The sequence below is a fragment of the Populus nigra genome, chromosome 6 (genome assembly GCF_951802175.1).
Source record: "Populus nigra chromosome 6, ddPopNigr1.1, whole genome shotgun sequence".
Lineage (NCBI taxonomy): Eukaryota > Viridiplantae > Streptophyta > Magnoliopsida > Malpighiales > Salicaceae > Populus > Populus nigra.
This window is the reverse complement of record NC_084857.1, coordinates 6,105,393-6,121,453: the sequence shown is the minus strand read 5'-3', so window position 1 is coordinate 6,121,453 and position 16,061 is coordinate 6,105,393. Positions and strand designations below refer to the sequence as shown.

General features: G+C 37.6%; 2 protein-coding genes and 1 pseudogene across 2 annotated transcripts; 1 reads left to right on the top strand and 2 right to left on the bottom strand.

Annotated features, from left to right (window-relative positions):
* Nucleotides 1-1,481: 1,481 nt before the first annotated feature.
* Nucleotides 1,482-7,445, bottom strand: LOC133696632 (alpha-1,4 glucan phosphorylase L-2 isozyme, chloroplastic/amyloplastic-like). The gene is made up of 15 exons (XM_062118869.1): nucleotides 7,253-7,445; nucleotides 6,910-7,139; nucleotides 6,694-6,795; nucleotides 6,087-6,263; nucleotides 5,639-5,914; nucleotides 5,129-5,400; nucleotides 4,771-4,888; nucleotides 4,300-4,668; nucleotides 3,975-4,127; nucleotides 3,614-3,742; nucleotides 3,038-3,274; nucleotides 2,848-2,924; nucleotides 2,404-2,590; nucleotides 2,011-2,211; nucleotides 1,482-1,598 (listed from the first exon to the last, which is right to left on the bottom strand). The coding sequence occupies exons 1-15, from the start codon at nucleotides 7,443-7,445 to the stop codon at nucleotides 1,482-1,484; spliced, it is 2,838 nt and encodes a 945-aa protein (XP_061974853.1).
* Nucleotides 7,446-8,427: 982 nt separating this feature from the next.
* Nucleotides 8,428-13,614, top strand: LOC133695781 (putative SNAP25 homologous protein SNAP30; annotated as a pseudogene).
* LOC133695779 (probable inactive purple acid phosphatase 2) lies at nucleotides 12,025-15,231 on the bottom strand. Its single transcript, XM_062117722.1, has 2 exons — nucleotides 14,419-15,231; nucleotides 12,025-13,608 (listed from the first exon to the last, which is right to left on the bottom strand). The coding sequence occupies exons 1-2, from the start codon at nucleotides 15,106-15,108 to the stop codon at nucleotides 12,355-12,357; spliced, it is 1,944 nt and encodes a 647-aa protein (XP_061973706.1). The 5' UTR covers nucleotides 15,109-15,231; the 3' UTR covers nucleotides 12,025-12,354.
* Nucleotides 15,232-16,061: the final 830 nt, after the last annotated feature.

The window sequence follows — 16,061 nt, the reverse complement described above, 5'->3', positions numbered from 1 at the left end:
CTATCTGAGATTAATTTTAGGGCTCTAAAAAAATATGCGAGGTTGGGTGTTTGTAGATTAATTTTTTGAATAGACCTTTTGCCTTCAATGGTAATTTTGAATTGCCACCCATTTCCTCAATTTTTTTCACCTTAATCCTCCATCTTTGAATTCTTCAATAAATTTGTTTAAATTGGCCATCAAATTGATCTTAAAATGGCGTAATTAAAAAAAAAACATGAATGGAAAAAAAAGGATACATGTGGCAACTACAATGATTTGTGTTTCCGTGTTGAGTCGCGTGTGGTAAACAATATTTTCACCATGTCTTTTAGTATTTGTTTATTAAATAATTAATCATCAAATTAGATTAGTCAAATTCACTAAAAAAGAAATAAAGAAAAAAATAGTTAACACCCAATTCGGTGTATTTGTACACATATTTTTGCTATTATGCTCCTTGTAATGCCTTAAAGCCATTGTAGAAAATGCCTCCATAAGAAAAAAATAGAAAAAAATTATTTTTAAAAAATTATTTTAGTATTTGTACACATATTTTTGTTTGTGTAAAGAAAACTAGTTACACTAACTGAATTGTTGCACTGATCAATTCGGTGAGATCTGTAATACCAACTAATTAAACTGGTTTCATATAATGTGAAAAATAAATTTTAAAAATATTATTTTAATATTTTTATAAATAAAAAAACATTTTGAAATGCAATATCCCAAACAAGCACATAAATTATATAGGTTCATTTTGTTATCAAAAACATACATAGGAAATAATTTGGTTAACTAACTCTAAGTATGAGAAAAATAAGTAATAGTCTTAATTACTATCATTTAACCATAAGTTCTTTACATCGGTTAAATAAAAAAAGTTACTATTAAACCTTTTAACAAGGTGATTAACAAAACAATTAACAGTTTATATAAATAATAAATTAGATTAAAATATTTTATAGCATCCTTGTTTCTACAATGTCAAAAAAAGAGAGTATATAATTTAAATATTAATTTTTCACCTTCAAGATAATTTTGTTACGTGCCACAGCCAGGCGCGGAAATAACCTATGTGTCGGAGAGTGGTACTATTGGCATGACATTATTACATTTAATTCCAAAATCACACGTCACCCTAAAACTAACAAGAATGACTTGATTTATTTACGATAATACCATCACCTTCAACCTTACAATCATTACTAGCGTCTCCAATAATGGCAGATGCTAGAGTACAATTCTGGAAACAAGCATCATATCTGGGATTGCTGCCTGCTTCTTTTTCTAAAAGCACTTGCTTCATTTGTATCTCTTCTTCCCTACGTTTCTAGAAAGGCAACAAATTAATGAAGGAGGCATACCAAACCCCAAAAACTCCATCGTCCTCCCATACATATGTCTCTCGCATATTCATGAATCGTATGTAATAACAGTACATCAAATGTGGGGTTTACACCAATATAGTTCGCACCCCCCGCCCTGCAGATATAATCAATTCAAGGCAATAGAACAGGTTGGATCCTCCATATATCTCTTGCATATTCGTGAATCGTTCTGTCACTGCTGAACTTGTATGAGCCAGCTGTATTCAAAATCGACATTTTTGTCCATCTCTGCCCCAGTTATCATTGAGTTTATCAGCACACATCTTGCACTGTAATCAATCCACTAGGCATGCTTCTATATATAATAATTCCATACATCTATAAATATAAACTTTAGGCATAAATGTAAAAATGATTTTACCTGTGGAACAAATTACCTCCAGCCACATTTTACAGGGTTGAATTTGCAAGGGAGCACATACATGCAGGATATTCATGGACATTGTATATGTATGTTTCATTGAAGTTCAAAGATGATTAGTCATATAGATTTCACTCTTCAGATTTCTATGCCTTTATTTTATAAACTAACTATCAAAAAAATTATTTGAACACTGATCTATCAGTGCAGCATATGAAGGGACAAGAAAAGTTGTATGCTATGTCTGCAATATGTGCGTGTCTAGCAAATGCTACTTACTTTCTGATCTTTATATGCCTCATCAACCTTCTCCTGGCACTCTACATAACTAGGGAAATCCTTGCCAACAAGGAAATAATCAGCTCGGCCATAACCTTCATTTCCTTCCAAGGATCCCATGAGTTCTTCATAGTTGTAATGGCCAAAAACACCATTTCTGACAAACGCCTTTACTTCTTCGAACCTTGGATCAGGGATAAACTGCAAACAAGATGAGATAGATAAAGTGACTTGGATAATGATAGACTCACTTTCTTTCTTTTTACCTCAGTTTACTTTAAAACAGGGAGTTGGTAGCGGAGTTTTGGTCAAATGTCAGGAGAAGTTATGGAAATCAGATGAGAATGTTTGGGAAAGTAAAAAAAAGAGTGTAGTCTTGTACAGCAGGCCTACTTTTCCCTCAGCCCTTTCCTTTCTTAGGCCTGCAATTTCGTGTGCCTCTGCACCAAAGAGGAAAAAATTATCTTCGCCGACCTCTTGCCTTATTTCAACATTAGCTCCATCTAAGGTGCCAATAAGAATGCAGCCATTCATTGCAAACTTCATATTGCTGGTTCCACTGGCCTCCATTCCAGCCGTGCTGAGCAATCAAATAATAAGATACAGTTGAATCAATAACTAAAATCTTGAATTAATAATGGAACCAACATCCTGCAGAACTACCAAGAATAATTAGCAATCTTGATGTAATTTGGGTGGCAGTTTTTGCAGTAATTCACATGCTTCTTTTGTCAGATTTGTGGTAGAAGGTGTCAAGGATATTGAACACATCTTATTCATCTGAATTGTAAGGAAGAAAAGAAAGGAAACCCTGTAATTCTGAAGTAACATGAATACCTGATGTGCTGCGAAAGCTCGCTTCCTGGAATCAGTACCTCTGCCACACTGACATTGTAATCAGGTACAAAGACAACCTGAAATAAGGGTGACAAACAAGAACGCAAATATGAGAAGAAGCTCACGATTTTCAGACATCAGCATTTGGACATAATTGATGAGTATTGATGATCACTTAGCCAAGCTATACCTTCAAAAGGTCGCCTATGTCTGCATCATGATTAACAGTAGTTCCCACATCTGTGATAAATTTCACAATCCTCTTGGCTTGGACGTATGTAGCAAATGCTTTGCCTCCAAATATACATACCCTAGGAACATACGTCGCCTTTCTTTCCTCAGGACTCATTTCTTTCATTTTCTTATAGCGATATACAATTCCCATTATATTCAGTAACTGCCGCTTGTATTCGTGGATGCGCTTTACCTGAGAATTAGAATTATTATATTACTTATAGACTCGAGATACTTTTCATTTGTAAATAAAATAAAGACGAAGAAGTTATCCTTTAAGATGTATTTTATTTTTTGCTCAACATCACTTGTATCAACAAAAGTGAGACCAGTGCAATTCAAGAAATGATTGTTGCCATTGATCATCATCAGCGCCACCTATTCAATTTAAAGTGTCAATGTTTTACTCGGAGCTTTTTAGTACCAGAAATCAGATATCAAGCACCAGGACTAAAGACCGAAATGACTTCTATAGAGTTGTATGATCAGATAAAACAGAAACAGATCAAGGTAAGGGTAGGCAGGAAATAACCTGTACATCAAACATTGCGTCAGCATTGACAATATATCCAGTCTTTTCTTTAAGGAAGTCCGCAACCTTGATCTTGTTTCTTTTTTTGGCTTCCCTCCACTCAGATTGGAGGTCCTCATTATCAGAAAACTGCGAAAAACTTGCATTTATCTGTCAAAATCTAATATGTATGAAGCTGATGAGGTCAAATTCACTGTTGTCCTGAAATGTAAAAGGAAAGACTCGCACACATGCAAGAGTGGCACATCAAAATATGGGCGTCAGAAAACATTTCAAGTGAAGTTACAATTGAAATGTCACCAGAGATCTAAGTTGAGCACAGGGCAACCAGTAGGTTGTAATGTAACAAATAACAATTTACCTTTGCAAGTGTCGATAGTTTCTCAGTGTTTAAGACCCAATCATCTGTTCCAGTCCACTTGGTTATGATTTTACTGAGATCTGGATTGCAAAAACGAATCCATCTTCTTGGTGTCACCCCATTTGTTTTATTCTGAAATTTCTCAGGCCACAACTGCCAAAAAGTAATGGATACTGAAATTACTTTAATCCTGAAGAAAATTCAATGCACAGTAGTCCTGAAGAAATACAAGATCTCATTATTTACTTTTATCCTCGAGAATATTCATGCAATTTCATGATCAGAAAGTGATATGAGAAGCAGAACAGAATACTAATTTACTTGCCTTATAGAACTCATTAAATACTTCATTTTTTACTATTTCACTGTGAATCTCAACAACTCCATTTACAGCAGACCCGCTGACAACACATAGATTAGCCATGCGGACCATCTTTGGCAGATTTGGATCTGGGTCAAATGTCACCATATCTTTCGCATCAGTGTCCTGTTCTTCAGCAGCAGATTCAGTTTCTTTATCTGAGCCTTTAACTTCCTTAATGGAGTCAACAGCAGAACTTTCTTCTTGTTTAACTAAAAATTCTAGAACTGAGTCAGGCAACTCAATATTATCAAGAATTCTCATTTGCTTTAGCTTATGCTGTAACAAGTCGAGATCCTCTGTGCCATACTCCGCAATTATGGTATGAATCAGCTGGATTACAGAAGGAATAGATGACAAGTGACAACAGAATTGAAGAGGAAAAAGTCTAAATAATTGATGTCTGTAAAAATCATCCCACCTCTTTAATCTTACCTCTTCATCAATCATCCTAATGATCTCAACATGTCGTGGCAGAAGTTTCTGCAAAAGGTCTAAGCTCCATTTCTCCAGAGCCTCAGGCAAAACTGTGTGATTTGTGTATGCAACAGTTCTGCATAAATCACAGAATCCTGGGGGTTATTAGCAACCACAACTAGAAGCCAACATATAGCCAATCGATGTGTAACAAAATTATTATACTGGAACGGTGATCTTTGTATGGATCAACTATAAATTAATTCAAATGCAAGCAGATGTGCAGCAGACACATTCATACGCTGTGGAACAAGCATAGTTTAATTACTGCCCCACTGGTTGCCACAGAAGTGCAAAAGCCCATGTAGAGAAGTACCTCTGAGTAATATCCCATGATTCCTTCCAGCTCAAACCCTTCAAATCTATCAAAATTCTTATCAGCTCCGGGATGCAAAGTGTTGGATGAGTGTCATTCATTTGCACTGCAACCTTATCTGGAAAATTTTCCCAATTTACAGGCTTCCCTGATCTCCTTTCAAAGTGAGCAATGATATCTTGGAGAGATGCAGAGCATAGTGTATATTGTTGCTTCAACCGTAGAATCTTGCCCTCAATTGATTCATCTCCAGGGTATAATATGTAGCAAATCTGATCACAACAAATCATCAAATGGAACCATCAGCTTTGGTATTAGAAATTCTAATAAACCGTTTCTAATCCCTATAAACATGTACCGAGGTGCTCTCAACAGATCTGGACAGACACACACTTTCACATATAATTTGCCATATAGTGCCCAAGCGGATCTTAAAATTTCAGTGTCTTAGTTTGTTGATCATAAACAGATTCATGAAATTAACTGCTATATGATTGTTACTTCACAGACCTTTTCGGCATTCTTTATAGCTGCACACGCCTTGGCATGATCGCCAGCATTATAAGCACGTAAATCAAATTCATTCGGTGCAACTTTAGTGGACCACAATCTAAGGTTTATTGTGGTTTTAGTTTTATATCCAGGAATTGGGACATCATACGCAACAGCTGTGATGTTTTCTCCTCCAATCCATTCTTTACTTCCATCAGGCTTGGAAATAACTTCTCCATAGAATTTAACAGAATAGGAGACATCATTTCTTACAATTTCCCATGGATTGCCCATCTGCCAAGAGATGCTTCAATTATTAAACAAATAGAGGAACATATAAATTATGCATTATGCATAAAAGCAATCAGCTTTGAAATTTATGTCAATAAACCTTCAAACGAGATTTAGGGGGCTATACAAAAAAAAATGATGAGCTGTTTGAACAATACTAAACTCAAATGAATACCTCAAGCCAATTTTCTGCAACTTCCTCCTGCCCATCTTTTGTGATGAGCTGTTTGAACAAGCCATATTTGTACCTGAGTCCATAGCCCCAAGCAGGATAATTCAGTGTTGCTAACGAATCCAGAAAGCAGGAAGCAAGCCGCCCTAAGCCCCCATTCCCCAGTGCAGCATCTGGTTCCTGACATTCGTAAATTTAACAGAAAGATTTAAGAATGCTTATACACAATGTTGCTATGTTTATAGGGATGCCTGATAGAGAAAAACATATAAAGCTCGGCAAAGTTATCAATGAGTGTGTGTTCCGAATCCCGATACAATAGCATAAGATTTAGTAAATACTTAATTCATTCCATGTAAAAACTGTTTCGAAGCCAGTCATTTTACAGAAAGAAAGTCAGACTGTTGGGATTTGGATGCACCATTAGGCAACGCTATTTTGAGTTAAGAAAATCCAATTTACCAATACCTATAAGCAAATCATTTGGATTGCACTCATAAATCAGGAGACGAGGCATAAAGGAGTGATTCGAACATCTCCTTTGTAACCCAAAAAAACGGGAGCGATCAGCCATGATGATTGAACAAAACTTATCATAAAAACATCTTACCTGTCCAGCTACGTCCTCTAACTCGTGGCCCAACCTTTTCAAAGCATCAGCGTAAGCTCCTGAAAGCTCCAAGTTCCCGATGGCATTTAGCAATGCTCTGCCCTGCGACATAAAAAAACACAGTACATAACAAATCATCAGCAAGAACTAACCGAACTAGCACAGTAGGATTGGTTTTTAGTAGTTGTAGCCACCAGAAAACCGATAGTACTGAACCTGTAGATACTCCATAGACAGGTAATAAGCCTGCTTTACATTCATCTTCTCGTAGTACTTATATGTGGCATTCCAATTTATAATTAGCGAATCGCGAACGCTTTCTGCAGTTGCCACAAACGCCTTGGGAAGATCAAAATGTTCTGGAGAGAATAATGGTGTGAATTCTGCATGGTATTGAATACTAGCTGCAATAGATGCAGAATCAGGTTCGAGGGTCTCTAAAGAAGCTGTAAACACACAAAAACACATGAAAAATACCAGTACACGCTATTGAACGAGAGAACGCCAAACTGCAAAAGAGACTAGAAAGGGAAGAAATTATTAGTAGTACAACAAGAACCTTCTCCATTGACTGAGGGATCTTTCAATTCTTGCCTTTGGTCACTAGTAATGTTCTTGACGGACAAGTTTCTTCTTTTTAAACGATTGAAAAATCGTGGGGTTCTAACAAAGAAAAGATTGGAATGATTGGCTCTGTAGTTGAAGCCCGAAACTGAACTCGATTGAGCTGCAGAGAATGGTAAAGTAGCCATTAATTGTTTTTGCTCTCTGCTCTTGGTTTGATAGATTGAACAGAAAATGAGTGAAAGAGAGAGTAGCGTTTTGTCTTCTTATCTTCGTTTTGTTTTGGTGCCGCCAGTAGCATGACTCCATGTTCAAAACGAGGGAAATATTATTGATTGTCGTTTTCCGTCACTCGTTAATTACTACTAGGAAATAACTCCCCGCTAGTTTGATGATAGTGTATCTGCTGGTTCCAAATTTCCAGAACTGGAAGTCTTTTTTTAATAAGATATTTTTGCTCTGCTTCAGAGAAGAAGGATAGCCATCCTTTCAGGGTTGTTGTTGGCCAAATTCTATGAGGGGAGTACCTGAAGACATTAGTGTCTGCATGTCTTCAGTCTTCCTTGCAAGATTAATATTCCGTTTGGAATTGGATTTCAAAACTATTTTTAAAAATTTTAAAATTTTTTCAGTTTAAATTAACATATTTTTAATATTTTCATAACATTTTAATATATTAATATCAAAAATAATTTTTAAAAATTTACATGTTTTAAAATGAAAAATATTTTAAAAAGCAATCGTAATAACACTTTCAAATACGTTCAAAAAAGCATTTTATTTTGCAGTACCGGTTATTTTTAAAATTTTTAATTTAAAATTATTTTAAAATGATATATTTTTTATTTTTTTAAAATTATTTTTAATATTATAATGATAAAAAATATTAAAAAATTAATTTAAAAAAATAAAATTTTTAAAAACAGCCACAAAAACACAAAAACAATTGAGGTGCCATCTTGTTGAGCACCAAGAATTGAGCCCATATTCCCTTTTTGAGTCAACAACCAGTTAGGCTTGATCCCGTAGGAAACAAAATTTGAAAATAATTGGGCCTGACTAGAAGAATCGAACATGGACCTTGACCCATCCAAACTAATAAGCTAAATAATCTTTCCTTAAAAACTGAAAACGTCAATTATTTTATTAAATTATAGAGAAGGGAAAGAGGACAAAGGAATCGCAACGGTCTGAAAATTCGTAAGGGGAACTTATATAACATAAGTACTCTTCTTCCATTTCCATGGGGACGAGATTTCTCAGATTAGAGAGGGAGAAAGAAGAGCCTTTCTTGTTTTTCGCGGCGCCTCCCATCTGCTTGATTTTTTCAAACACAGACAGATAGACAGAGAATATTGCTAAAAATTATCTCTCTTCCTTGTATTACTTGTATCAGAAGGAGTTTAATAAACAAACCTCCCTCTGATTCCCATCCTCTGGCTCTGGTCTTCTGCGTGAAACCTTTCTTGGCAATCGCCCAAGAATTATAATATCTACTCTCATTCTTTCATTCGGGTCTGAGGTACCCATTCTTTTATTGCTTTCCCTTTTTTAGTTCTAGTGATTTTGCTTTGAATTTCCATTTATCTTGCATTTCTTCAAAGCAAGATTTTTTTTTATTTCTTTTTCCTTCGTTGTTTGATTCTTATGCTTTTCTTCGTGATATCTTCTTATTGAAAATATGACTCAATTGTCTGGATAAGATGGAAAGACCAGGAATTTACTATTTTGTATTCGTTGGAACGGTAATTTTCACTCTTCTGGGCCAAATTCCGTTGTGCGTTTCATTAATTTGGCTTTTCTTTTTGCTGTTGTTCAAGACCCGAGATAACCAGAAGGAGCAGTTGGGATCCCTTCATGTTTGTTTAACTTTAATGTCTTCCGAAATGCAGCTTACAGTTTCTGGTTCTCTCTCGTTTTTCTCATCTACTTGTGTCAATTGGAGTTGTGTTAGTAATTAATTTCTGGGTTTTTCTAATGTTTGTGTTCGTCTTGAGATTTAATAAAAATGGTTGGAAAATCACCTGTTAGCATCATGAAGCATTTATTTCGTTAAGGAAAGAAAATGGAGAGGAAGAAAAATCTTCGTTGTCATTGCAGCTGATTGGCATTGTTTATGTTTAGGTGCCAGAATTGAAGTTTCACGCAGACTCTATTGTTCTCTTTTCCTGGTTTTGCACTCCCAACCATGCAAGTCTTCAATTGACGTGTTCAGTCTTTGCTCATACTCAAAATGTTTGGATTTGGGAAATCACCTGCGAATAATAAAGCTACCAAGCAAAGTTCAGTGAACCCTCCAGCCTCTTCTACCTCTAACCCTTTTGATTCAGATGATGAATCCAATGCCAAGCAAACACTTCATCTCGGAAAACTAGCTTCTTCCGAGTCCATGCTTAATGTTCCCGATAATGCTTTCCATGATAAAGACAGATACAAGAATGATTTCCGTGACTAGGGAGGGCTAGAAACCAAAGCGTTCAAGAACTGGAGAAATACGCTGCCTACAAGGCTGAGGAGACAACAAACAATGTTAATAACTGCCTCAGGATTGCTGAGGACATCAAACAAGATGCTACAAGGACTCTAGATATGCTGCATGCTCAGGGTGAACAAATCACCAGGACCCATAACATGGCTGCTGATATGGATAAGGATCTCAGTAAGGTAAGCTCAATGTGTTGTTATGAAATCATTTTCCGTACGCATTACTCGAGGCGGGAAACCGATTTTTGTTCTTTTAAAAAGAATGGTGAGAAGATGATGATAATACTGAAATTCTAGTCTTTATTATCTTCAGAGTTCAGGCTTGGTTCATATTGGCTGATTTTGCTCTTTGAATATAAATAAATCCATCAGCCTAGGGATCAGCACTCAACAAATTTTCATGCTCTCTGACTCACTGCAATAGCAATCCATAGTGCATCATGTTAGGTTGAGCAATTTGTATGTTTATATCATCAACAGGGCCTTGTCCTATATGCCTCTACGAAGATAAATCTGTTTCGGTTGAATTTGATAACACCACCAAGGATTTTTCCAAACAAATCTCCATGCAATTATTGAGCATATGCTTGAAAGGAAAAACAGAGTCTTGGAATGCAACACTTTTTCTATGCCCCTAACCAGATATGCTTGGCGTTTGGTCCATGCTATTATGAGAGAAAATTTATGTTGGCATCAGTTCGATTCAATAACTTGGTTGAATTCTCTGTTTTCTCTCTGAGATGTGAGAATTTATTTAGAAAGAAAGCAAACCATGATGCTATGCTGCGTACCTAAGGCTTAGTATTAAAATTCTATAAGGATAATGTCATTTTATTTCAACTGTCTGCCTGGCAAGAGAACCCTCAACAGGGAAAAAAAATGTAGTTGCAAGAGAAGGGAACTTTTTATTTTGCTTGAACGTTCAAAACATACACATTACCTAATAATGGATTACCATCGAAGAGCATACTGACTACCATCAAAGAGCGTATTAGATTACCATCGAAGAGCATATTTGATTGTTTTAAAAATACCTTTTTTTCCCTTTGATTCCTTTGGGTCTTGTTACCGGGATTCCTTCCACAGACATATTACTACAGTCAGGGATAACTTCTAATGATTTTATACTGCTATTGTCAGGGAGAGAAGCTCTTAAACAATCTTGGGGGCATCTTCTCTAAGCCTTGGAAGCCAAAGAAGACCCGGGACATAACAGAACCTTTGATCACAGCAGGTTTCCATCATCACTGGTTTGTTTCATTTTATAAAAATCGTTGCCTTATTATGTTCTTCTATGATCTGCTTTACTGGCCACAGATAAACCATCCAAAGTAAACCAATACAGCAAAGGAGAAAGAGAAAAGCTGGGATTAGCTCCTAAAGGACGTTCAGCTATTACAACTCCTCCTCCTGAACCAACAAATGCCCTGCAGGAAGTTGAGGTTAGTGTACTTCACAGGTGATTAGAACTTGGGAGAATAAAAGTGTGGTGTAATGTTGAGATTTATGCATATATGGGTGTGCTGATACCAGGTAGAGAAGGCAAAGCAAGATGATGCGCTTTCAGATTTAAGCAACATCTTGGGTGATTTAAAAGGCATGGCAGTTGATATGGGAAGTGAACTTGACAGGTCAGTTTGATGTCACTCGTAATTGAAAAAGTAAAATGTTTTGGGGCATTACAAGTTCATTATCAACATTTTTTGCTTCTCTTCCAAGAATATTTCTCATTATCAACCTTGAAAAGCAAAATTTTATGTGAGCAAAGCTACCAGATGATCTAACCAATGTCACTAACGCAGGCAAAATAAGGCCCTTGATCACCTTGGTGATGATGTGGATGAGCTGAACTCTCGAGTGAAAGGAGCTAATCAACGTACACGTCATTTGCTTGGGAAGTGAAACACTGGGCAGCCTGTATCACCTTCAGCATAACTGCTGTTTTAGCTGTTGCAACGGCATTCATTTGACATCTCGAAATCCCAGTTGTATTTAAAGAGAGCGTCTCTTTCAAGATATTGTTAATAAAAAATTCTATTCTTTGTTTCTTCGGCATATAATTTATCCATATGATCTACTTCACAAACTCATAGGTTGGAGAAATGGGGTTACTGATCTTCTTCTGACCCGAAAATAGAACAGCAAAACTTCCCATGAAATTTTGTCAGCTCTGTAGCGATTAGCAGTGAAATTCAGAATACGTGTTAGAAAGCACGGCCGGTAGAGCCCATTGTGTCACCTAACCTAAAAGGGAATGCAATTTATAAACACAACGCAATCGACTTTACAAACAGATTAGTTTTTGCTCCATCAAAACATGTTGCTACAAAAGCGTATGCTATCATACAATCCTTTTTAATGCTTTTATTCTCGCAAAATACAGAACAAAGATTTAGTATTTAGTATTTACAGTATACAAGTACGATGAGGTAGTTTTTTAGCAAACCTTATTAGACAAAGTAGTAGGAGGGCTTCATCTTCTCAGAAAACAATTAGAGAGGGCTTCATTTTAGCGCACCAGAAACTTTAACGACCCATTGCACACAAGCTCCAAAAATACGAGGAACCATGTCCTGCATGTATAGCCCAGCATCATAATTTCCTCGTAATCTTTCATATATCCTCACTTTTCACAGGAGTCCAGCTGGCCTTGTTACCATTTTGCTTCCTGGAATGGGATGCGTAGCCAAGAATATAGCCCACAAAAGCCCCAAGGACAAGAACACTTGCCCCCTTGACATACCATGAGAACGTAGAATCAACCACCCCAATCCTGGCTCCAGCATCCACACTAATGCTATCATCACCACTGAGAACTTCTCCAGATGCCAAAAACTCAACCATATCGTGCATCTTTCCATCATGGTTACCTACATAAGTAAGTGTTAGCTTCTCCTTTGTGGCAACCAATTTGGTGTACCCGAACTCCCCCCCACGGAACATAGACCTGGCTGGCTGTGGAAAAATTGGATCATTTGGGTGGTCTGATCTTGGCTCCCAGATGGGCTGCCAGTCTTGTCCTGCCATGCCAATCACAGCATGGACTGGAAATCCCTTCCAAGTGCTTCCGCAGATGAAGTTATTCACTGGACAAAACCTTTCGTATCTATGCACATGACCCCACAGTGCAAGGGTAACATTGTATTTCGTAAACAAAGGTTCCAAGTGCTCAAGCATTTTGTTCCTCATTGGGGCATCCCCGTTTTCATTGCTAGTAGTATACATTGGTCTGTGCCCTTGGACTACCACAAAAGGAGTCTTGCTCCGGTCAACTGATTCCAGATCTTGCTTTATAAAGTTATATTGGCTGCTCCCAGCAACAAAATTGGTCTCAGTTGATATGTACACAAAATGTACAGCCCCTGTGTCAAAAGAGTAGTAAAGGTTTCGGGTTGCAGGAGCACGGGTCCCAGTTGAGTCTGAAGAGTTCCCTGGCATGTTAAATTTTAGGCTGTAAGGAACCCCACATTCACCACCACCATCAGTTCCGTAAACTGCATTGGCCCAATCTGGTTTCCAGGGCTGTAAGGGCCAATCGTACTCATGATTGCCAATGCACACATGGTACGGCACTTTGGAAGCAACAGGTTCTACTTGGGTAAAAAAATGGTCCCACAACCATGAGTACCCTCTTGCATAGCTGATATCTCCTATATGAGAAACAAAAGCATGCTTGTCACCAATAGCTTCTATGTCTCGGAGGATCCACTTCATGGTTGATATGCTTTCATCTTGTGTACGGATAAAGGTAGCATATGGTGTTGAAGCTCCCATGTCCCCAAACAGGAAGGCTATTGTTTCATCCGAGTCTCCATTCCGAGAGACAAAGCTCCTAGTTGTGCTCCAACCCTTAGAGTCGCTTCCAACCTGTTATCAAGATTTTCCAACTCAGATGGTGGGCAAGCTAGCTAATTGAAATTTATCAACTACAGTTGTTGCTGCAGTGAAGTTAGAAGCGTGTCATCTGGGTAAGAAGCAGATAATACTACCCGATTTATCCACTCATGTACATGACATAGAGAAATCAGGTGAATACAGATCAAAGCAGCTGGTCATATGAAAAGAGGCAGCGAAAGCAGAATTTTACACTGTGGATGACCATGAAAACTATGATTGACTCCAGATTTGATAATTGATGTCAGAATGTTTCTGAAAACGTTATGTTGTTTGGCAGTCGGCGCAAAACAAGGAAAATGAAGTGCGATTGAAACAACTTGCCAAGCCAATAACATGTAGTTTTAAGAATGATATTCGTAGTAGAATGCATTCTACAATTAAATAGCAAGCGGAAGAAGAGGAAAATGCACATTAGAAAAGCAACCAAATTCCAAAAATCAATCTTTCACTCAATTATCAATCTCGTGAAAAGCATGAGCCTGGCACATGCAGCAGAAAACTTTGCCTTTTTCCATCTAGCTTTCATCCCTAAAGGCATGGATGTATGTGATTTTTTGAAAATAGAAAAAGAAATTCTAACATGCTGCAAAACCAAGGTAGCTCCAGAAAAGCAACCACTAAACCGTGCAGCAAAACAAAATTGAAGTCTTCCAAGCTAAATTATGGACTAAAAGAATGGAAATGAGCAAAAACACAAAAAAAAACGGATATTTCTCATGCCTGAATTAAAAATTATAAAGAAAAAAACAGAGATTAAATATCAATTAAAAATTAGATTACCTGATAATAATACCTAACACCTTTCTTCAAATCCTTCATTACCCCATCATGGATCCAACCCGGATCTCTCCACCCAATACTCCCATTTGCCGGAGCATCACACATATCCTCCCTTTCGTACCTCACCACACGTGCCACACTCACGTGACTCCACTCCCCGTCCCTCTCTCTCCACTTCACACTCCTCTCCTCTCCATCACCCACCACAAACATCACCCTCATCTCGTCCTCAACATCCGTATATGCCAAATGGATCTGCTCTGGCCCATGACCCGACTCGAACCCGACAACATCCGACTCCGCCAGAAAATGGGCCGTCCCAGGGAGGGGGTTGTGATCATGGTCATGGCGTTTGGGGTTGATTTCGGATTCGGTCCAGTGGAAGATCCGGAAAGAGTAATTGGAGCGGAGGTTGGTGATGGGCAAGGAAATGGAACCCGACCCGGATTGCCATGAAGGAGAGGAAGAAAGGAACTTGTAGCCAATGAAGTGGTCGTGAGGTGAGTCAGGAGGTGAATAGAGCCCGAGCCAGTCGAGTTTGGAAGGTGAATCAACGTTGGACCAGGAAATGGTCACTGTGTCACCGGATTTCTGGAGGGTTGTTGGAGTCACGGAGATGGTGACTTTGGAGAGGGAAGTTTGAGTGATGAGGGAGAGGAGGAGGAGGAGGAGGAAGATAGGGAGCTTCATCTTTTGTTCGTAATAATGAAGGCAAGGCAGAAGCAAGAAGGTGACTTTGATTAATGTTGTTGAGATCTGGAAAAGTGGAGGGAGGAGGTTCGCTTATTTTCTTTATCTTGGAGATTAGATGGAAGGCAACTATCTTGTTTTATATGTTTTGTAAAACAAAAATAGTAATAATCGAGTTACCGTTTGTAAGTGCATGAATTTGGAAATTCGGTTTAAATTATGGTTTTTTAAATTTAAAAAAATATATATTTTTAAATTATTTTAATGTGATAATATTTAAAATAAATTTAAAAAATAAAAAAAATAATTTTAATGTATTTCTAAAAAAAACATTTTTAACTGTTAATTCTAAATATATTATTTTGCTCCAGTGCTAATATTTTTATTTAATATATATGAAAGTAATTAATAATATTTAAAAATAAAGATATAAAAAGACAAGCTCTCGAAAGTCTAGAAAGAGAAAAGGAAAGAAGCGAAGAGTACTTAGGGGGGGGGGCCAACAGACTTTTGGAGTTCTATCAATATCAAGACGACAGGGAGCACGCTTCGCCCATCGAAGGAATAAAGAGAATGGATGGTACTGGATCTTTTAGAAACGTAAGAACCTGAGAAGGCCATGGCAGGATCTTGAATTAAAAAACAGAAGCAAGCATCCAAGAGCTAGCCCTCTCAAGATGGCAGGCAATAAGGCCACATTCCTCGTGATCTCATCAACCCCATATATAAATTACGATGTCCTTGTTGTTCTGTAGATCCGAAGACCATGGCATCATCTGCAATGCCCGTCCGTGAAGAGATTGGAATTAGACAGCAAAGAATTTGCACTCTCAGCTCCGGTCTCCACCTCTTCTTCTCTAATGGCACTCCCAGTTAATATGCATAAAGTTCGAGTTCCGGATCCATGTGACCCCTCTCTCTCTCCTCCTTCTCTCTCTCTCTCTCTCTCTATA

Bases quoted from the DNA above. Each gene is read 5' to 3' on its own strand.
- LOC133696632 (XM_062118869.1), bottom strand. From the start codon at position 7,445: ATGGCTACTTTACCATTCTCTGCAGCTCAATCGAGTTCAGTTTCGGGC. The intron at 6,264-6,693 runs GTAAGATGTTTT...TACGAATGTCAG, and splicing joins TAGAGGACGTAGCTGGACAG to GAACCAGATGCTGCACTGGG. The intron at 1,599-2,010 runs GTAAGTAGCATT...TAACTGGGGCAG, and splicing joins AGGCATATAAAGATCAGAAA to AGATGGACAAAAATGTCGAT.
- LOC133695779 (XM_062117722.1), bottom strand. From the start codon at position 15,108: ATGAAGCTCCCTATCTTCCTCCTCCTCCTCCTCCTCTCCCTCATCACT. The intron at 13,609-14,418 runs GTAATCTAATTT...TCTTGATAACAG, and splicing joins GTGTTAGGTATTATTATCAG to GTTGGAAGCGACTCTAAGGG.